Here is a 23,373-nt window from a genome sequence, read left to right on the forward strand (position 1 = left end):
ACCTATTAACTCAACCTAACACTCCATCCAGTTAGACCTGACTCTAATCTTACCGTCCACTGTCACCTTCCTCATCTTTCAAACCAGCCTCTCTTTCTTCTTCGCTCATCCTCATCATCTTATAAGCTCGACAATCACCCACCAACATCACCCTTCTCCTCCTCATCTCTACTCTCTTGGCCTTTCTCTCCTTCATCTCTCAATCCAAGTCGGTGCCAACTCAACCTGACTCAGTACTTCTCCCCGGATCGGACTCAATCCAGATCAGTCTAGACCGGATTAGACTCGGATCAAATCAGACATGCTGAACTCAGTATCGAGTCAAATCAAGTTTAGGTCAAGCCTATTTCAAAACTAAATTGAGACGAGTCAACCCTAACACGGTCCAACTCAACTCAATGCCCAGCTCTAAGCACTATGTTCGAATATAAGAAATTCAAATTTAAATGTACCCTGAAAACAAAAAATTACACGCTTTTATATTATTTAACAATAGGATTGCTCCACATTCATTGTACGGTTAAAAGTGAAAATAACCATAGGTGCATTTTAAACAAACAAGAATCCAAGAATCAGATGTTCAAATTATTCAATCAATCAGACTTTAAGCTTGTGACTTAGCATTAGAAGCTTCCACATTTTAGTCGGCTTAATTTCGTTTAAAACATGCCACGTGTACAAAATCCCAAGTGCCCGTGTATCAAGCGTAATGAGCAACCCGAGTATTACATAACTTCCTTTATTCAGGGAGGAAATTCTCAACTACCCGGCATTTCAGGTAGCCGGTCTTACCAAAACCTCTGTGGGGCCCACCGTTTTTCCTATCAGAAATCCACTCCGTCCATCCGTTGTCCCAACTCATATCAGGTTGTAAGACTAAAACTATAAAGAAAAAAAAGTCAGATGTGGACACACCACGACAAACAGTAGGGATTGAACGATGACCATTAAAACATTCCTAGCCCACAGGAATTTCGTATCAGGCTGAAATTTGTGTTATCCATACATCCTGGTACAAAATACACTATCAACGGTTTGGATGGAATATAAAGATCGCAGCATGACCCAGGATGGTTTCAATGGTGGCCCTCTCCTTCCCACTTTTATCCGTTGTTTGGCCCACTTGACTTTTATGTCTGCCTCCTTATCGGCCTCATATCCTAACCACGAGCTGATTCAACAGATGGACGGCGTGGATGTCACACCCACATGGCAGTGGACCCCACAGAGCTTCCAGTTACACGTGCTAAGAGGGATTGTAGGCTATTGGAGTCTCCTATCTTCTTACACCCCGCGGTTTGCGTTCGCACGGGTGCAGTCAGTGAAGTCGTTGTCCGTTCACTACGCGGTGTTGCTTTAGACCGTTGATCGAAGATCTAAGAGCTTTCCAAGAACGATCGTCGTAAAACAGTGCCATGTGTCAGATGTTGACCTCACTTCTTCTACGCTCTTTCTCACTACTATAAAACTCCTATCTTATAAGACTAGGAGCTGTATACACCATCGACAACCAACATCATGGAGAACTATGATGAAGAGTACAACCTCTATTGGGAGACTAAGATGTTCTTCCAAAATGAAGAACTGGACAGGTACTCTGGCTATGACTTCATACACTTCCTCTATTCATCTCCATGTTTCTGTTTTTTATAGGATTTCGATCATGGGGATCTTAAAGTTGTCAGTTGTCCATGTTTCTTGTTACAAGAAAGAGTATGATTTTGTGTTATTTGGATATTTTGAATCTATTCGGTCACCTGTAAATGATGTTTTGAGTCATGAAATATCATTTTTTCTAATAAAAAGCTTGATTTTTTTTATTTTTTTTTAATTTCTTGTTGATTTTTTAGATTTGTAATCTTTGGTTTTTTCTCTCGCTTTAGCGAAATGTAATGCAAGTTGAAAGGGGATTAACGACGGTTTCTCTTCTTGAGTGGGTGAAAATGTATGTATTTGATTAACTGAAGTTTTCCGTCAATCACGCACCATAAAATCATTGAGTTTTTTTTTTCTCAATTGTTTGAATTTTTACAGTTTCAAGATGTATTTTACTTACAAGTCTTCTCTAATAATTCCAATTTACGGCTTTTCAAGAGTTATTTTACACAGAAGTCTTTCCTAATAATGCCAATTTACGGTGATTTAAAGGTTCTTAATTTTTTATTAAAATTCTTTTTTTAATTTTGCGATTCGTCATCACCACCATCATCACGGTCTTATCTAGCTATTTGGGTTCTTTTTTATTTTTTATTTTTTATTTCCTTTAAAAATAAGTATGGTCGACTTTCAATCTTAAAATAGTTTGTTTTTTCTATTTCTTGGCAGTTGGGGTTGGGATGAAACGATCGGATACTACGATTCCAGCTCTCCGGATGGGGCCGCGTCTTCTGCGACCGCGAAGAACATTGTGTCAGAGAGAAATAGAAGAAAGAAGCTCAACGAAAGGCTCTTCGCTCTTCGAGCCGTGGTCCCAAACATCACTAAGGTAGACTAGTTATCTTAATTTTTTTTAAAAATCATTGAAGGAAAAGATCTAGAAATTCTGCCTAGATGTGTATCGAAGAAGGTGACAATATCTAATTATTATATGAAGTAGGTGGATTATGGGCCACATCTTTTCATTTTTCTCCTCACTCTTTCTTCTTTATAAAGAAAAGATGGTGAAAGTGACGTATGCTAATATCATATCTCTTTCCCTCTCATCACATTGATCCAATCAAGCATATGTGTCGCTAAGTTATCGAATTTTTTGATTAATTAATTTGATTAAGTTTATAAATTATTAATCGGTCGGGTTATTGATTAATGATGGGATTAGATGGACAAGGCTTCGATAATCAAAGATGCAATCGACTACATTCAAGAGCTTCATGATCAAGAAAGGAGAATCCAGGCAGAGATTGCTGACCTTGAGGTTGGGAAACAAAAGAAACCATCTGATTTCGAAGTGGATCATGGCCGTCTATCGGTGGCCAGGACGAAGAAGAAGAGAACCGATCAGGGCCGTGAGGTTGATGGGCCAGGCGGGCCACCAGCGGCGCCAATTGAGATCTTAGAAGTAAGTAAGAATAGCATCTCTTTCTCACATGGTCCATCATCCTATGATGGCCCACTATAGATCTTAGTAGTAAGTTTATGGGCTCTTTCCTTGTAATATTTTTGCAAGATCTTGGCTCTACGATGTTACAGATTAGTGGGCCAGTACGAACTCTTGCAAAAATATTAGTGGGATCCAAGTGGGGCCCACCTTGGATCACATTGAATCTTTGGGTAGAAAAGGTCTGTTGTGTGACCAGGGCATGCACATGAAAGGTCCATTGCATGCACGAAAGGTCCCTTGCATCCTTACTCTTGCTGGGGTGGTAGACTCTCAGGAGTTCCAACACCCGGTCAAGGGTTCGAGTATCCATAGGTGGTGAAATCCCACGACGGCGAGAGTTCGTGGGGGTGTGGAAAAATAAAAATAAAAATAAATACATAAATAGATTTAGGTGGTCCAGTGCTGATTGGAGGATGGATAACTGAATTTCGACCGTTCTTTGAATTTTTCTTGTGGGGTCCCTCCAGTTAGTAGCTAAGATCATCCAGCCGGTGTAATTTTTTTAGGACACTCATCCATGATCTCACTCAACAAATCAACGATCTGGATTACTCATGGCATGTGTTCGGAGATAGAGTGCTTGATATCTAAGTGGGACATGAATGATCCAACCCTCCTGATTTCATAAAACTGCTTATCATGCAAGCCATGAGGAGATGAGGAGATGTTATTGGTGAGGTTTGCTAATGTCACACGTACAGGTGCAACACGTGTGTAAGATCCAAGCTTTTCAACTGGGTTGGAAGTAATTAATGCTGCATCTTTTGCTTCCAAAGTCAGCTGTGTAATTCCTCAGGTGGGCCACTGCTGTTCATTTATTTTGTCTTTTGTATGTTGTGGCCGACCTGAGAATAAAATGGCTGACCTGATTTTAGGTCCTTAAGATCTATTCGGCGTCTCCCACTAATGGAAAGATACGATCAATCACACATGTTCTATGGGGCACTTACCCTGCCCTAAGGTCACTTTCACTAACGTGGAAAAACGACTTGACTTGCATGAAATCCACTCCATCGATCAGGTTCATCACCCCTTGGTTTTTCCATGAACCTGAAAATAAGGTTGATTCAACTCTCAGTTGGACCACCCATAAATTATATTAAAAACCTTTAAATAAATTCACTTAGCATGGCCCACCTGAGGTTTGGAATATTTAATTTTTAAGTAGTTCATTATTCCTGATGAGACACATCAGATGAATGAATTGGATGGCAAATAAACAGCATAGCGGCGTCCCATCCTAACCCTTATTCTGAGGGCAGCTTCTCTGAGTTCTCGATGGTCGTGATTTTGGGGTTCCAAAAGGAACTTGATGGACGGTGTAAATGTCATGAAAGTTACATCCACATCACTCTTACCTACGTACTATGAGTTACACTATCATCTCTCTCTCAAATTATATAGCAATAATAAATATGGTGGGGCCTACCAACCCCCAACTTATCCACCAATCAGTAGTTTGGCACGCAATCTCTCATCTACCAATTGGCACGCATGGTTTTTATTATTATTATTTTTTTTTAAAGTATTTTTAGCTTAGTGCATGGGATATTGGGTACCAATGTCTCCTGCATTCCAGTGAGGGGGAATCTCAACGCGGGTTCAAAGTAAAGCTTGCAGAATTCAATTTTGAACTTAGCGTTGAGATTCCCACTCCATATAATTAGGAGAAATTGGTACAATCTTTTGTATACTAATTCAAAGGCATGATTTTAAATTTTAGAATTTTGTGAGTGTCGATATCATTCACCATTGAAATCGATCCACCCACATCCACATTCATTTATGGCGTGCAATATGATACTATTAAAGCTTTAATAATAATTTCCACGTTTGTACTAGATTCCACTTCCACTGAAAGGAAATATTGTGTGTCGGTAGGCATATAAGAGTATGTGTGTGCCCTGGTTACCTGTAAGAAACCAGTATGTATATATATCAGTCTCTTTTACAAATGGTATAGTTGTATTAGCCCCTGTGGATTAAATACAAGGTGATGTGGAGTGATGCGGATGGAAACGGATTGCTTGGTGTGCCACACACCACCAATTTTCAAGGCCTGTCTGTGAGCCTCACCATGATGTATGTATCATATCCAAACCTTTTATCCATCTTTTTTTAAAGATCATTCTAGAAAATGATTAAAAATATGTAGTAGATCCAAAGTTGGAGTGAACCACTCTTTAAAAAGCAGTGGGTCCCACCATTAAAACCTTCCTAAGATTCATTATGATGTTTATTTGCCATCTAAGGTCATGCAACCCTGGATGATGGGAGAAAACAAATATCAGATTGATCTGAAACTTCTACGACCTGCGGGAAGTTTTCAATGGTAAACGTTGAATCCCCACTGCTCTCTATGGTGTGGTCCACTCAAGCTTTGGATATGTATCATTTTTTAGGCTTATGCCCTGAAACAATCTCGCCAAATGGACAGATGATTTGGATATAACACATAAATCATGGAGGGCCCCACAGAACTTGGTGATGTTGATGCACCATCGCGGTTGGTGGTGTGTGGCACACCACGCAATCCACTTCAGTGATGCGAACCAGTTTCAGTGGTGACTGACGTGGAACACAGACGCCAATTTCAATCTTTCATTGGAATTGCATAAACTAAAAAAAATACTACTTTTGATTGCACGAGATATCATGAAATTTTGTGATTAATCTGTTTAACTGCATCTTTATATATATATATATATATATATATATATATATATATATATATATATATATATAAAATTATTTTTTTTTCAACACACGCACACACACCCCACACACTCACGCTGGTGGAATTTCAGCACCTATGGGTACTCGAACCCTTGACCGGGAGTTGAAACTCCTGAGAGTCTACCAACCGAGCAAGAGCAAGGACCAGCCATTGGAAGGGTGGGCCACACCATCAGGAGAACACCAAGATGGTCCACTCATCAAAAAAGGCTAACCTGTCCTGCGTGGGTGTGGTCCGGATAATCAATGGGTCAGTCCCATTTTCGCCCCCAGTGATCATTATGATGTGGCCCACCTTTTGCATGGCTGCGATGTTATGCACCAGTGACAACTTGGTGAGGGAAGAGAACGTTGCATGTGAATGTTCACATGCAAGGTTGTATCTGACAACTTGCATTGATTTATTTTTTCTTTTTAAATATAATTGCAGCTTAGGGTTTCTGAAGTGGGAGAGAGGACTTCAGTTGTGAGCATCACATGCAGTAAGAAGACAGATACAGTTGTGAGGCTTTGTGAGGTTTTTGAGTCTCTCAAGCTGAAAATCATCACAGCCAACATCACTGCTTTCTCTGGCAGACTTCTCAAGACCGTTTTCGTTGAGGTAATTAGCCAAAATCTGAACCGTTTATATGATGGGTCTCACTGCAGATTAGGTAACCCAGAAAGATCTCCAAGATTGGAATATTTCAGACCTTTGATCATTGGAAGGCCATTGGTTGAAGGGCCACGATCTTCCAATTTTGAAGATTTTGAGGCATCCCTACCATCGGCTATATGTTAGATCAGATTAATGGCTTGGATCACAAACATATGGTCCACTAATATGATTGGCCACACGTGCTAATGGTGCAGAGCAATTGGTCTCCGTTGACGGACACGAATGGTCTACTGGAATAATGGGAGAGCCTGACTTTTTAAGTTGAGGACGGGTTCACCAGCCTCTTGATCCTGCACGTGCCACGTGTGTGGTACACTTACACTTTTAGCCCATCTACATGCATGGCTGCAATGACCAACACCCTATGGGTCATGGCTCGCTCTTTTATATATATATATATATATATATAAAAGAAAGAAAAAGAAAAAGAATCGACGCCCCAGTACTCCCCATCTTATAGCTCACCCATCTAACGTCACCATGTTATGATCCAGACCGTTAATCAAGAAAAACATATTTTAGATGGCTCATCATGTATATAGGTACTTTTTAAAAATAGTTTTAAATAATAAAAAAACATTTAATTACCAAAAATCATACACAATCTTTAAAACACTGAAACAATGATTCTAAATTAAAATCAAACTTTTAAAACTTTAAAATTAATAAAAATTAATATATTTTTTAAAAAATAAAATTTGTATTTAATCAAAGTCATTGAGAACCAATAAACCCTAGGTGGTTCAAGACGTAGAGCTTATCGATAATTTTCAAATAATATATTATATACACGAAATAAATAAGAAATAATGAATTTAAAACCATTCAATCAGAGCCCCTAATCTTTGAATCTGTGCAGTCCTTTGTCCTTGTCCTTCTTCACATATGTTAGTATAACAGTTTCTAACCACCTTAATCTTATAAAAGGTGATGACGTATGATAACTGTTAGTCTATATAAGCTAACCACATATGATAGAATCTTTAAGATGAACGGTCCAAATCATTGCGTGGTGTGAGGGTGCAAACCTCCTTAAAGTGTGGTAGCTCAACTTCCATCCATTTCATTGAATTGACCAAAATACCCTCACTTTAGCTTCTGAGGACCATTGTCTGGCCCACCATGTGATCTCATTGTCTTTTGGGTGTGATATGCAATCTAGGCATACGACAGCCATCGCATTTGGCTGCACGAAATTCAACTCCGTATGATGGCCTTCAAATGAAGGGTTGAAAGTGAAAATGGACAAGGCCCATCATCCAATGCGAAGAATTCACTAACTTTAAGGTTGTCTGATAAGTAATATTTTTAATTAACAAATGGACGATTTAGATCATTCGAACTCCAAGTCTCTACTTTGTGGATACCATGTCTCAAAAATCAGGCCAGTGAGATCATCACGTGGACCTCACATCTACAAAATAAAAAAAATTTTAAAAAAAAAAATGGTTAGAGGAAGCCAACCAAAGGTTCAAATTCGATATAAACTTGTGGCCCACCTAATGATTAATCAAACCTAATTGTTGGCAAATGAATGGCTCTGATCATGCAAAAATGTTCTTTATTTCCCTACAAAAGCATTACAAAATTGGCTAAACTGTTTTGATTTCAGCTAATTTGATTAATTTGTTTTATTTAGGCCGATGAATCGGAGAAAGCTCAGCTGAAGGAGAAGATTGAGATGGCCATAGCGGATCTTGATGCTCCTAAAAGCACCATGAACTTTTAATTGAAGGAAATGAACCAACGGGAATTTCTCTTTACTTAGTGTATAAATGCTGCTAAGCTTTTTACGTGTGGTAGTCATGTGGATGATGGCCTGTATTAACATAATCTTATGTAGACCATTCACACCTCATTAGGGCTCATCTGTCCTTAATAAATTAACATGGTGGTGCATTATTCTAATCTCTCTCTCTCTCTCTCTCTCTCTCTCTCTCTCTCTCTCTCTCTCACCACACACATTTTCGAAGATTTCCCATGCTATGGAATCTTGAGGTGTGTTTGAAAGTACCCTCTAATCATGTTTATGTTGGTAGCTGATTGGTAAGATGTTAGAAGAATAATAGAAATGGATTCTACATTGAAAGATTATCTATTCTTTCAGGAAATTGTTATAAAGGAATGATTTCTTCCACTAGGGCTAAAGATGTGCATGGATTTTGTTTTATGCATCTTTTGTGTGAAAGCTAAACCCAGCTCATGCTGGTTGTACGTATAAAATCTAAAAAATTTGCCCCCCCTCTCTCTCTCTCTCTCTCTCTCTCTCTCTCTCTCTCTCTCTCTCTCTCTATATATATATATATATATATATATATATATTGAAATGCTCACATGCGAACCAGTCCTCACAAGAATTCATGAGAATGTTTTGATATCTTATAGGAGCCCAAATCTGAATGATCCCACGTGATGCAGCACCTCATGAAACCCATAGGGTCCAAATTTCAGCGTGATCTAAAACTCTAGTGGGCCATGAAAAAAGGAAACAGTTACCTCCCTTGATTTGCCTCCTTGCTATGGTCCACTAGAGTATTGTATTAGGTTAAAAGTTGGGCCCATGACACGTGTAAAAGTGCATGCATGAGTGCACTGTGCATTTGGTTTGTGCCCTCTAGGTTAAGGGATGTTCGAAAAATTAGTCATACCTGGAACTAAGGTGGGCCACACCATCTGCAAGCATGGAAATCATTCCTAAAACATCTATAAGCACATGGCGGGGCCCGCTTAAGTTTTAGAATGGCTTAAATTTTGGTTTGACACCTCATCCAAATGGGACACACACCATGGATGGGTTAGATGTCTAAACCACATCTCACTGAGCCTTACCTTATATACAAGCAAGAAGGTTTCATCGAGTGACCATCCACCCTCAAATGTTTCTCTGGTTTGGCCCACTTAAGTCATGGATGGGCCTAATTTTTAGGTCTGTGTCTCATCATGAAAATGAACATCTGATTAATGGGATAGATGTCTATCACACATCACAATGGGGTCAATAGAGCTTGACGTCATGGTCGCTTCCCATGTGTTCCACCTCATACTACCTTGTGTGTGTAAAATTAGGGGTTATGGTAAGTGTAACGTGTCGTAAAAGAAAAATAAGAGAGACAAAGAAAGGGCGTGGCTGCATTAGGTTTGTATGTAAAAAGATAAAGAAATAAGAATTATCATAATTATTTTAATAATGGGCTATCATTTTCACTTTTTTCTTATTTTGCGGCCTACTCATGTTTTCAAAGTTTCCAGCCAGGGTCCTAACGTGAGTTGGCATAATAGATGACGCAAGGATGAACGTGAAGAGGTCGATCACCTTCTTCCTCAAGAATAACGACTTCGAATCCATGAAGCTTCTTTGAACTCCTCACAGAGATTTCTCGAATCCACGAGAAAAAAACAATAAAAATATAAATAAAATTCTAAAAAAATCATAATTTGATTGGTTCATGAAATAAATGAGTTTACAACCCTTTAAATAGGGGTACCAAGCAATAAGAGAGAAATGAAAAGCAAACTAAAACCAAAAGTCCTAGAAATTCGTAACTAACTATAAATAGTAAATTTACTTTTTATAGTAAGTTTCTTATATGGCTTAATCACGTTATTTTTCTAATTATTCTAAGCCCTTTTTCATGTTGGACACAACTCCTAAAGCCCAACGGATGAAGAGTTATAATCAAACTAAAACTTACTATTTATAGTAAAAATAAAAATAAACATGAAATTTGACCATCGATCTAATGGAATCTTCAAATTCGGCGTTGGTAACCCGGATATGCCAGGTTGGTTGGCTAAAGTAGCTCATCCTACCCCAAAATCATATAGTACGTCAAGTAACTCATTCTAGTTTGCGAGATATGTCTGTTTTAAGGTTCTGATGGTCTTGATGATTTCTGCCTTTGATCGAGCCTTCTTTGATCCATTTTGGACATAAAAGTGTTCGCGGCCCGCACTACATCAGTTCCCTCTACTTCAAAAGAACTCGTTCTCGAGTTCTCGTGCCACTTTGGTTCATGATACTCGATCTGGTGTGTCGTAACGATACCCAGACCAAAAGTTACGATCAATTTACAGTCGACTTTCTTTTGATCCTACCATGCTAAGAATGTATCCGTGACACGTTCTACATCAATAGATATATGGAGTGGATGTCAAATTATTGGGGGCCTCCTAAATCTCCTGTAATAAGCCATATACAGGGATAGAAAGGGATATATAAATGAAATATTTGCATAAAAATACCCTCCATAAAAAGGTATATATATTTCTCATTTTGCTTCTAGAAACAAAAATTAACGATTTTTTGACTTGACTAACTGTAGGAATAAAATTAGCCAAATGCTACATTTTATAGAGGAGATGAGTTTAGTCCGGATAATACTATGTTCATAATTAATTATTCGAATTATTAAAATTACACATTAAAAGGCATGAAATGAAAATTAAATAAAAAGAAAGCAAATCTAGGTAATTTAGAGACTAAAACCGCTTGCTACGTGAAGCTTTGTGCGGAAGAAATAAGGTGTCATGCGCAAAGGCACCCCATTTTTAATCCCCTTGGTCATTTTTGCATGTGCAAGATGCATGGATTAGATCAAAGCCATTCATTTGGTGTTTTCTATAATTAATGGGCGTCAGTCAAAGTATCACAACGTTTGGATAATCCTAGCCATTTAATTGCTGGCATAAAAATGAACTTGACAAAAATTAGAATATGGATCCCGTTCAGTGAGAAAAGGCCATGAAATCATAGAAATTTTTGGTTATGTCTAATCAAAGGTGGATCTGACGAGACACGTGGTTCGGATCATGATGCACATGTGCCAAATGAATGGTGGAAAATCATGAAAATGTCTTGCCTTCATGAGCACGGAACGGGCCCTTCTAGAAAATCAAGAATGTTTGTTTGGACGGAAGTTTGGTGCAACACGTGTTAAAAGGTGTATCATAACTTATGATACAGCCATTTTTCTGCCAAGATCTCGCAAGCATGCAATACCCAATCCGTTAGAAAGGTGGGCCACACCTTGATGAACATCAGATATAAAAATCAGGTTAATCCACTTATCAATATGGACACAACACCAAAAGCAATGAAGAGCACGCTTGAAAAATCTCACACACTTGACCCTTCTTTCCACGTGTGGGGTGAGCACGCTTTCGGACAGGCTCGATATTGTACAATTCACTTTTTAAAAAAACAAAAAAAAACCTTTGAAACTCCGGCAAAGTGGGATGGTTGATACGCGGGACTTAAAAATCACTTACTAATTGCATGCATGGCAGTAATTACGATGGAAGTGGCCAAATCACGTTCCCAGCTAGTCGTTCATTTCACTATCGGATTGGGGGACATGACATTGATTCGACAGTTAAAATGAAAAGGAATCCAATGGTCATAGGTCAAGAAACGAATGAAAAGGAACCCATCTGTCCAATCTGTTCTAATTCCTCTTCTAGTCTTTGAAGCTTCTATACGTGTAACGGGTGTACATCGAGTCGAGCTGGCCTTAGCTCGGCCCGGCTTGGCCATTGGCTGACCTCAGTTCAAACTCAGCTCAGCTCAGTCCTCAAGCCTGACTGGCTAGCTCGGCTTAGTTCGGTCAGCGGCTCAGGCCAGCTCAAGCCGAGTCGAGCCAAGATCTAGCCGAGTTCACCATTGAGACATTTCCACACAAACACCTGGACTGCACCTTCAAAATACCTCTGTATGTGAATCAGAAGAAGTGGTTTTACAACTATTTTATCAAATACCTTCTAAACAACAGATAACCAGTAGAAAATACCTTCTAAACAACATAACATCAATATAGCAGCTATAGCTGCTGTGTGGTACACTAGCCAATCCACTTCCAATGCAGGCAGACACCCTTTATTGAGATAGTCGTACATTGCTTAGTTGTAAAGCAATTCAATGATGCAGCGGCCCTCTTCTGTAGTCAAAGAGACTTGATACGGGATACAGCGGTCCTCTTCTGTCTTTAGTATCGGTTCTATCGCCCCAATAATAGGCTTTTTCAAGCCCATATGAACCCATACAGCCGATCATTCATGTGTGATACACATACATATCATGTACATACCTTCCTTGCCACAGGCCACGCTTCATTGAGTCATTTAATAAAACACTTGGTAAGCAACATCAATGGCAAACTAATCAAGTCACCGAACCGGTTCAATTCGAGTTTGATTCAAGCTGGATTCGATCCGAGTCAATCAAGCTAGGGCCTGCTCGAACTCGATTCGATCTCATTTTCAAGCTCAAAAAATCAGTTCGACTCGGCGCGAACTTAGCTTCGAACCGAGTCGAATCGAGCTTTTTCAAGTCGAGTCAAGCGAACTAACCGAGCTAGCTTGGTTCGTGTACACCCCTACCTGTGTTACCTTCCTTCCACGTGCAGGCACATTTTGATAGGATACGGTGCCCATGACACGTGCTAGGTTTTCACTATAGATTTCATCTTACATGATGATATGAATCGTTCATTTCTTGTTATTAATTTATAGAATATTGAAATTTTGGTTTTAAAAATAAAATATAAAAAATTAAGGATTTTTGTTTTGACTCTAAAATAATGTTAAAATTTTTAAACGAAAAAGTACAGTTTTGCTTTAGTCTCCGAAATGAGAAAATAAATTTTGAAGTGTATTCGTGAAGATGTGTATAGTACTCTTACTTGGAGTTTTGGAGATTAAATGCTCAGTTTGTATTATACACTGGACGTACTGGAACATGTGTTCGGGCTCGAACACGAGCATAGGTAGTGTGGATGAATGGTGTAGATATAATAAAATACATCATTTTAGGGCCGATGTAACTTTGATACCCTTTGAACCCTTCCTTCAACTTGGAGCTAACACATGGCGACATCTTTATAGGTACGATTAAGACGAGATTCTTATAGTCAATGCGATTGATATGAGGATATTGTGAATGGATTGTCATTAGTTATTCATTTTATTTTATTTTTATTACCATTTTAAATTGATCATAAATATATTTATATTGTTAATTTTATTTGCTTCACCTTAGTTTATTTCTTTTAATTTATATTATTTTAATATTGAATTGTGTAAGTTATCAGGTACTTAATTGAAAGTTTTTCCTTCAAAAAAAAAAAAAAAAATCATTAGAAGAACAAACCCTTCCCTTAACCAATCACTTGATTTTGTGCAATTTAGATTGGGTAGATAATTGATTTTCACAAATTAAAATTAGATCGGTCTATCTCAATACTAAGATTATAAGGTTGGAGCTGCATTCCATTTTATCTTACCCAACAGATATACATCACACAAACGATTGGATTTAACCCAAACACGTTGATAATCCTGACTTTTGATCATGGACATTAAAAATCCACCTTCTAAGGTGGCTGTGGTACAGTTGAAATCTTAAATGAATTGTGGGTCGTGCTGTGATCGAGCCAGTAGCTTAAATGGACGGTGCTCCGCGTTCAAATAGTATGATCCAGCATTTGACTTTGGCCCCTCCCACGTAAAGAACAAAAGGCGAAAGGTGGGCAGCCACCAAGTGGACGGTGGAAAGAGACGCGTGGTAGAGAGGGAGAAACCGAGCCAGACGGGTCCACGTCTTAAAGCATGACTATTATCTAAGTCCGAAAGAAGGACTTCTTTTGCCACCAGAGAAAGCGTAGATAAGGTCAATAGATTGGGCCACATAAGCATCCGTGGCCCACCTTTTCTCCACCATTTGAGAAATCAGTGCACCATGTGTTCTGTCCCCCATGTAGTCGTCCACCGTGTCGATTGGACGTGACTCATGCTATGGTTTGTCAACGCAAGGAATTTTGGACGGCCCATGAAATGGTGGTGGAGGCATGTGAAGGTGGTCCAAACCATATTTAAAATACTCGGCGACTCGGATAAGGTCGTTATACTTGAGATTGCTTTAGCCATTTTAGGTAGGGCTGTACATAGAGTCGAACTATGTCAAGCCGGCTTCAGCTCGACTCATCTGGGCCACTAGCTGACCTCAGCTTGAACTCGGCTCAGCTCGGTACTCGAGCCTACTGGCCAGCTTGGCCCAGTTCGATTAGCAGCTTGGGCAATTTGAGCCGAATTCGCCACTGCAATGGTTTTATAGGTATTTTATCAAACACCTTCTAAGCAACATAAACACCAAGAAAAAAAAGTATTTGTTTCATGTAAATACCTTCCTTGCCATCGGCCACACTTTGTTGAGTCATTTCATCAAACATTTGGTGAGCAACATCAATAGCAAAGTAACCGAGTCACCAAACTTGTTCGATCCAACTTCAATTCAAGCTGGATTCAATCTGAGTCGAGTCAAGCTGGGGCCAACTTGAACTCATTTTCGAGCTCAAAAAATCAACTCGACTTGACTTGAACTCAGCTTTAAACCGAGTCGGATCAACCTTTTTCGAGTCGAGTCGAGCGAGCTAACCGAGCTCGCTCAGTTCGTGTACACCTCTACTTTTAAGTGATCAAATATAAAAGGGACGTGGATGTAGTACTGAGTAATTAAACTCTATGAGCCCATTGTAATGTATGTGTCTTATATCCACACCATCCATTTGTTTTATTAGCTCATTTTAAGTCATGAGCCTAAAATTGAAGGATATCCAATGCTCAAGCAAAGCACACTACAAGAAATGATAGAGATGATGACATGGAGCATTGAAACTTTCCTACGGCCCGTGGTGATGTTTATCTGTCATCTAACTTGTTTATAAGGTCACATAGATATGGATGAAGGAAAACACAAGTGCTGCTTGATCTAAAACTTCTACAGGCCTTGAGATGTTTTTAATGGTAGGTGTTCAATTCCCACTATATCTTGTAGTGTGGTCTACTTAGTTTTGGATACATTTTAATTGTGAGCTGATGCCTTAAAATGAGCTCGAAAAATGGATAGAAGTGTAGGTAAGACACATGTTATAATTGGCCCCACTAAGTTTGCTCAGTATGCAACCTGTACATGCAGAGCCTAGAGTAAAATGTAAAATTTTCTTTGTATGAAATAATAAATTGACCCTTCCCACCGCATCCAGGGCATTGGAGATGAAGACCAATTCATTATCTAGGAGACACGTACAAGCTTAGGACCCACAAGGAAAGGTTACAATGGTTATTTCATTTAAGGAAATTACTTTTTCAATGCGGGTCCCATAAATGATAGGAATGCATGTCACTTTGTCATAGGTGTTATACTAAGTGTGTCCAACATCCTGTTAGATGTAACATTCATTATATCCATGAGCAGTAAGAAGACGCCAGGGATTACAAAAATCTAATTATAAGAAATCTGCATTGGCCATGTTTGGCTTCGGAGTAGAATCATGATTCACACACACCACCACACACTCATGCCGTAGTGGGATTTCACCACCTATGGGTACTCGAACCCTCAACCAGGTATTGAAACTCCTAAGAGTCTACCACTGGAGTAAGAGCAAGGACCGAACCATGATTTACTTGGGTCAGGGTGACTCATGGTATAGGACTGCATCAGGTGCATCTGAGGGCTCGAGTCTTCAAAACATATCCAAACCGTTAATTATGTGGTCATACCAAGGCCATACCATATTCAAGAATCAGGCCAACCTAACTCTCGGTCAGCCACAGAAGTCCTTAAACAGTACCTCAGATGTGTAGAAATTCGAAACAAGGTGGGCCACACCTTGATTGATAATCATTCAATGTAAAATTCAGACAAATCCATTTATAAATCTGAACACAACATCAAAATCAGTGGGCAGCCAAATGACATGACTCAATCTACTATCATGGTCCACACAAATTTGTGAACCGGCCTGATTTTCTTCTAAGGTGATAGTTATAGTGTGGCCCACATCTTGCATGGATTGGATATTATACATGTGTGACATGTTGGCAGTAAGAAAATTAATGGTGGGCCTTTCTATTCAATTGGACGGTGGTCCACGTTCTAACCATTGGGCCCAGCATTTGACTCCGACCCAAGAAAAGCGAATGGTGGCCCACTAATGGACGGTGGAAAGAGACGCGTTGAAGATGGGGAGAAACTCGAGCATCACGAGTCTAGTAGGACTACTTTCCAGGGGATTAATTATATGATACTCGGACTGTGTATAGCGCTTCATATGCACGCACTATGAAATTAGATTTGTAGCATAGATTTACTAATTTTCAACCGTCTAAATTGTAGGAAACACCGTTACTAAATTACATTCCGAAAACCATATTGTTTAAACAATTCTAACCTCCGATTATTGAATGCTGGTTTGTGGAAGTAGGACCATTGGATTTCTTCATTTTTTAAACGTCCAATAAATGTCCATCAATCCGATAGTCGGATAATCAAGTTAGTAGTTTTTTAATTATGGTACATCTAAACTAGAAATTTGGACATTTTAATTTGAATTTAACTGTATCTACGTATGCACTTTTTAGGTGCCTGCGTATCAACGATTAGACTCTATCAGAGTATCAAAGTTTCTCTCTTTTCTGCAGGTATGAAACCTCCTGAAAGACTTCTCTCGCCGCCATAGAAAGAGCACGTACGGTCAACGAATGGCGCCACGTAAGCCGGCGCGACTTACCTTTTGTGGTCAATGCGAAGAATGCATGCAGCATCTTTGTCCAAAATTTCAAATTGGACGTGACTCGTGTTATGAGATTGATTGAATGAAAACTCCCCGTTTGGTGGCCCACACACGTGCTGTTGTAATGCATGAACCCATTTAGAGCTGGCACAGGACTACTCGACTTGGCAGACGCGACTCATTCAAACCCGACTCAACCCGAGAGGACGAGTCAATTTGAAATGAGTCGACTTGCTAGGGCTGAAAGTCAGGCGGGTTGGGTCAGGTTGGTGATCAACTCTAGCCCAACCCAAGGTTCTTATACCTCAACCCTAACCCAACCTAGCCCAACCTTGGATTGGGAATTCTCAACCCAAGCCCAACCAAAGCGGGTTCGGTCAAGTTGGTCAAGCGGATACATGCTAATATTTTAATGATTGCATTAATTTATTATATCTCAATATGTGTCTTATTTTTTATATCTATAATTTTATTAATTATATATGTAATTAGTTATCATAAAAAACTTCATTTATCTTAAACTTGGAAATGATGTGGACCAATGAGACCTGATAGCACTAAAATTTCCTGTCTTCAACACATAAGATCTACACTCAATTATAATTTATAAGTAACTTATATATTGATCGGCTTCGGGTTGGGTCGGGCAACCCAAGACCTCAGCCCGAGCCCGACCTAAGTTTTATCGAAATGGTGTTTGTATAGCCTAACTCCGAGATCAAACTTGATATATCTTGCCCAAGCCCAACCCAATGTCGGGACGGTCGGGTTCAACCCAAGCATCTTTCAGCCCTAAACTTCGCCTAATCCAAACTCAAACGTGTTAAGTTCAGGTCACTTAGTATCTTGACTTGAAAATTGACTCAGTACTAACTCGACTTGATCTAAAACCGAACTCATACATTAAAAAATAATAATCTAGAGTTGACATTTTAGATGTGAGATGCTGTGTAGCTGATGAATACTCGTTAGACTGCAACTCTAACAGGTGCATTTAGGTTCCGAGTTGTGATTGCAGCCCATGGATACTCGTTGCACCTGACTCGGTGCTGACTCGACCTGACAAGGTATCGGCTCAACCCAACCTAATACTTGTGACCGGGTCGGACCCGAATCCGGTTAAGTATGCTGGACTTGGTATTAAGTATAGGTTGAGTTCGGGTTAGGTTTATTTGCCTTCCAACCCGTTGATAATGCCAAACAGACCTGGATGAACACAAATATCAGCGCGATCCATAACTTTTGTGGCCCACAAGCATTCAATCACTACTGTTTCCTGAGATATACATATTCTTCAATTTTGGGGCATGCATTAAACTGAGCTGGAAAAATGGACGGTGTGGATATACAACACATACATCAAGATGGGCCCCACGGTTACAGCCTCACCGAAGTCAATGTTTCCCTGGCCTCATCGAATCTGCGTTCCAAGACAAAATACCTCCCGGACTAAAAAATCAGGCCCCATGTGGGAGCGTCTACAACTAACCGAACACCACCTAGGCGAGAACGTACATGAAATCCACACCGTCCATCAAGCGCATCGTCTCATGTACCAAAATTGGCTTGGTCCAAAACTCAGGTTTGCCACACCATGAGAAAGAGGTGGGATGGGACGCCCATGGATAGTTGTGTACGGGCCCTATCCAATCCATTCATATAACGCTTCTCACCAAGGATAAGGTACTTTCCAAAATTCATGCTGTTTCGATACTTACGTGGACCACACCATGTGAATTTAGATGTTTTAGACTCGTAACTGTACACTGTTTCCTACAGTGAGGACCACGTAAGTTGTGGATCAGTTTGATGTCTGGGGTCAAGGTCTAATATACGTTGGCCCACCTGATGGACGGGTCAGATTGCATTACTACGTATGATCAAGCTAATAATACTAGTAGAAATTCTGATTTTGATATGTTTCAAATCTTTCTCATTAACGTGTGAACTGTAATCAAACCACTAAATGATACACCTTCGCACGTTACCTTTTCTTTTTCCGGATGGGAAGCTATCGGATCACATGCTTCATGCTGATGACACGTGTCACCATCTGGGACGCAAATTGCTTGTGCTCCCGGCCAACGGAATCCTGTAGCCCAAAGCTATATGGGGCCCACCTTGATATCAGTGACAAATCGACTCTGTCCATCAGTTTGGCAAGCTCAAAGTCACATAGGAACCCAAAATTAAAGCAGACCCAAAACTTACGTGGATCACACCACATGAAATAGTCGGGATTGAACACCCACCATTGAAACCTTCATCGCTATATGGGCCCACCTGTCCATCAGTTTCGCAAGCTCAAAGTCATAGAGGAATCCAAAAATAAAGCAGACCCAAAACTCAAGTGGATCACACCGTAGGAAATAGTGGGGATAGAACACCCACCGTTGAAACTTTCGTGGCTATATGGGCCCACCACGATATCAGTGACAAATCCACTCCGTCCATCAGTTTCACAAGTTCAAAGTTAAAGAGAAATCCAAAAATAAAGAAGACCCAAAACTCAAGTGGATCACACCATAGGAAACAGTGGGGATTGAACGCCTGCTATTGAAACCTTCATAGGCCAGGAAAGTTTTGGATCCGGCTATTGTTTGTGCTTCCCATTCATCTCAGAGTGTATAATGGCATATAAACATTACGGTGGATTTAAGAAAGGTTTCATTAATGGTGGATATTTCTACTATCTTTGTTTCCTGTTACGTGGCCCACCTAAGTTTTGAATTTCCAGCCATGACATCTACCAACCTTCCAATGTTAAAATGATAAATGTTCACGTCCAACCAACTGGGTAATAAGCTACCGTCGAAACTAGCGAATAAATCGTAACGACCCTTTGTTTTTTTTTAGTTCAACGGTGGATACTAAATCCCACTCTTTCCTTTGGTGTGTACAACTTAAGCTTGAATCGGCCTCATTTTTGGGCCCATGCCCTACCATGGGTGGACACTACTGATGGACGGATTGGATTTGTCACGACATCTCTGTGAGTTTCACCATATTTTCAAAGGGAAAAAAAAAAAAAAAAAGCACGGGAAAAATTGATGTGGCCCAATTAATGAATGGATCCGGCTGATTTTTGGTGATCCATGTGGTGGGAACCAACTTTTGAACGAGTTAGATATTCCACACACATGACAGGATGAAAATTATCTAGTGGTTGGACAACTAATATAAGTACAAGGGGTTAGGCATGAACATTTCTTTATTAAAACAACTATATGGATAGATGGATAGATAGATATAGAGAGGGGCATACTCACCTGATCACGTACACACCTTTGTACATGTGTCATTGGTGTCTAATCCGAATCGTTCATGTGATGCAGCATCCCATGAAACCTCAAAAGACAAATTTTCACCCTGATTTAAAACTTTGGCTTGCCATAACAAAGAGATGCAAATCAAGAGAGGAAACTGTTCTATTTTTTCATGGCCACCAAAATTTTGAATCAAAGTAAAAGTTCAACCCTGAGGTTTCATGTGGTGCTTTATCAGGTGTACCATTCAGATTTTGGACTCACATCACTCATGATGAGTTCTCAAAAAGTTCGCACAAGTTCCATGAGGATGAGCGCGCAGCTTAGCATTCGAATATATATATATATATATTCCATGCTTTGATTGTGGCAGGGCACGTGGGTAGTTGAAACGTCCAATTTCAGTTTCTTTAACGCTAGTTGCAAGCAATCGTTTCCCATACTGAATTAGGTGGTTGCCATTGAACATTTTAATTCTATTACATTTTAGGGCATGACTTCAATGCACGTGCACGCCTCTCATGGTTAAAAGATGGTTGGTGAGAATTGAATTTGGATATTTGAATGTGCATTTTGAAATGCGTTCTAAGTCCTGTTTGGATGGGTGGTATCATTTTTCTGCATTGTAAAAGAAATCATTTTCAACATATGTTACATTTTCCAGTCTTTGTAAAAATGAAAGCACCTATCAAAATCAATTTTCATTAAGAAAAGAGCAATTTTCATTTCCAAAAAAGCTAAATAATATGGGGATTTTCATTTTTTCTAGAGAAAGGTCTTAACTTTCTAATCATTTAACCATCCACATTTCAATGTAAAACATGAATCTCGAAGTAAATGGGTTATTTCAAAATCTTTTTTGTAGATTTCCTTTGATGTGACATTTTCATTCGCAGATCTACTTCTTGGATTTTAAAATTCCCAACATGACTTAAAATTCCAATCCATCTCTTACAAAAAGATATAAACCATACGCAATCATGTATTTAGGTATTGCACCAATCAAAGAGTGGCAGGTAGAGTCTAAAAATTACTTTTGAGATTTTCTTTTACTTTTTCCTTTGAAGTGCAAGACTCATCATGGAGTATCATGTATGGTAAGAGTCAAGTCCACCAAATCATTTCCTTTTTCTTTAGGTAATGTAAAAGAAATGAAATTACAGCTGTGAAGAGGAAGAAAAAATAGACAGAGACAATGAAAGATCACAGTGCTTGGTGGGTTTTCTCAATCACTTTCACATTCTAATGAGGATATTATGTTACAATTTATAGAGATTTGCAATAGATGTTTACATAATGAGAGGAGATGTTTATTGCCAGATTTGTGGCAATTTCTTTAGTTGGTGGTTTAACACCTTTTATATGTAGTAGTCGAAAAGGGAGATGGTGAGGGAGAGAGATTTTCCTTCATTTTCTCTTATTGAATATTTCATTTTCGTTTATTGATAAAAGGACGACCGATGAAATTGGTGAGGATTATCTGATTTACATGTATTTTGAAGAAGCATTGATGAAATAGATGGATCCAATTGAAACATCAATTGTTGTGTATCATAGTGAAATTACTCTATTTTGGCTCGTTGGGGCGAGGCTTGGCTCAGGCTTATGTTGAACAATGCAGGTTGGGTTTAAACAGAGCTTCGTTGGGTCCTATTCAGCCGTTGACACTCCTGGGCAAGATCCAGGTCATTCGATGTGTATCTATCTTCACATAAAAGAAGAAATCTGATGTATCCATAATGTTAGATAAGGTACATCTATCTAAGATTTGAGGCCAGTTGTAAGTGGAACCCACTCCTAAGATATTCTTGCCAGAAAGTCAAGCCCCTTCACTCATGCCCTTGGTCAGTGCTAGGAAAGGCTTGAAAGCTCGGCCCAGTTTCTAGGCTGGGCTGGGCCTCTAGCCCATCCCAATCATCAATCGAGTCATCATTATGGAGAGTTCAAGAAAGAATGGTTCCCTCGTGACTGTTCCTATTTAACATATACATGTATTTTGAAGACACTCGTTGGATAAAGCGTCATGTTTTATTAATTTTAATCATTTGTAAAATGAAACTTATCTTAGATGTGAGTGGATTTCAATAAGGATCCTGAACATATTTCGATACGGGATTTATCTCTGGTAGATCGAGAAAGACTTCCAGCCACGTACGTCTTTCCTCTCCTATAAATAGAGATGTTCCCAAACAATGTAAGGTACGCACACTTAAACTCTAAGACTAGACTGGTGACTCTTTTCCAAAGAGATCCTACCCCTTTAAAGACCGTAGAGATCTGACTTAAGCATCGGAGGGTCTCTTGTGCAAGTTAGGGTCTCTCTTGTTTTTTGTTCTTTTCTGTGCAGGTTCAAACGGGTTAGCTAGGGAGGGTCCGCTAGAAAACTGCATCAACAGAATTCATCTTAGATGGAATATATTAAGAGAAAATTCTTAGATTGAATAAATTCAAATCTTTAACCATTTAACTATTTTCCTTACAATGTAATCCCTAGTCATACTTGGCCTGGTGGAGACCAGGACAGGCCTTGTGAGGCTAATAATGCAAGTGACAAAACTAAGGAAAATACAAATATCAGCTTCATCACAACTTTTGTTGCCCCCAGGAATTTTTTTAACGGTGGGTGTTCAATACCCCCTGTTTCCATTAGCGTGGTCCACCTGATATTTGGATATGCTTCATTTTCTAGCATCAGCTGGCAAACAGATGGATGGCCTCAATGTAAAACAAATACATTCTAGTGGGCCCAAGGTCAAAGATCCACCGAGCTCCGAATCCACATCCCAGGTGTGGTGTGCACATGGGCAGATAGAAATGCAGAATCTATGATTGTATGTCCAAGTCGTTCAATAGGTGGGGCCTACAATGCATGTGTCTCTTCACAGGAAAGAGTAAACACTCAGGCATTCTTTAATCTTAGATGAAGGGAGCATTTTGTATGAGGTTTGAGGCCAGTTATATGTGGGGTCCACTCCTAAGATGATATTACTTGGAAAGTCAAGCAAATTGACTCCTTTAGAGGTCATTAATCTTATTAATGTATTG

General features: G+C 39.4%; 1 protein-coding gene across 1 annotated transcript; it reads left to right on the forward strand.

Moving 5' to 3' along the window:
- Window positions 1–1,466: 1,466 nt before the first annotated feature.
- Window positions 1,467–8,402, forward strand: LOC131217266 (transcription factor bHLH35-like). The gene is made up of 5 exons (XM_058212150.1): window positions 1,467–1,592; window positions 2,326–2,485; window positions 2,819–3,058; window positions 6,267–6,437; window positions 8,134–8,402. The coding sequence occupies exons 1-5, from the start codon at window positions 1,519–1,521 to the stop codon at window positions 8,221–8,223; spliced, it is 735 nt and encodes a 244-aa protein (XP_058068133.1). The 5' UTR covers window positions 1,467–1,518; the 3' UTR covers window positions 8,224–8,402.
- The last annotated feature ends 14,971 nt before the right edge of the window (window positions 8,403–23,373 follow it).

This window comes from Magnolia sinica, chromosome 10, assembly GCF_029962835.1.
Source record: "Magnolia sinica isolate HGM2019 chromosome 10, MsV1, whole genome shotgun sequence".
Classification (NCBI taxonomy): Eukaryota; Viridiplantae; Streptophyta; class Magnoliopsida; order Magnoliales; family Magnoliaceae; genus Magnolia; species Magnolia sinica.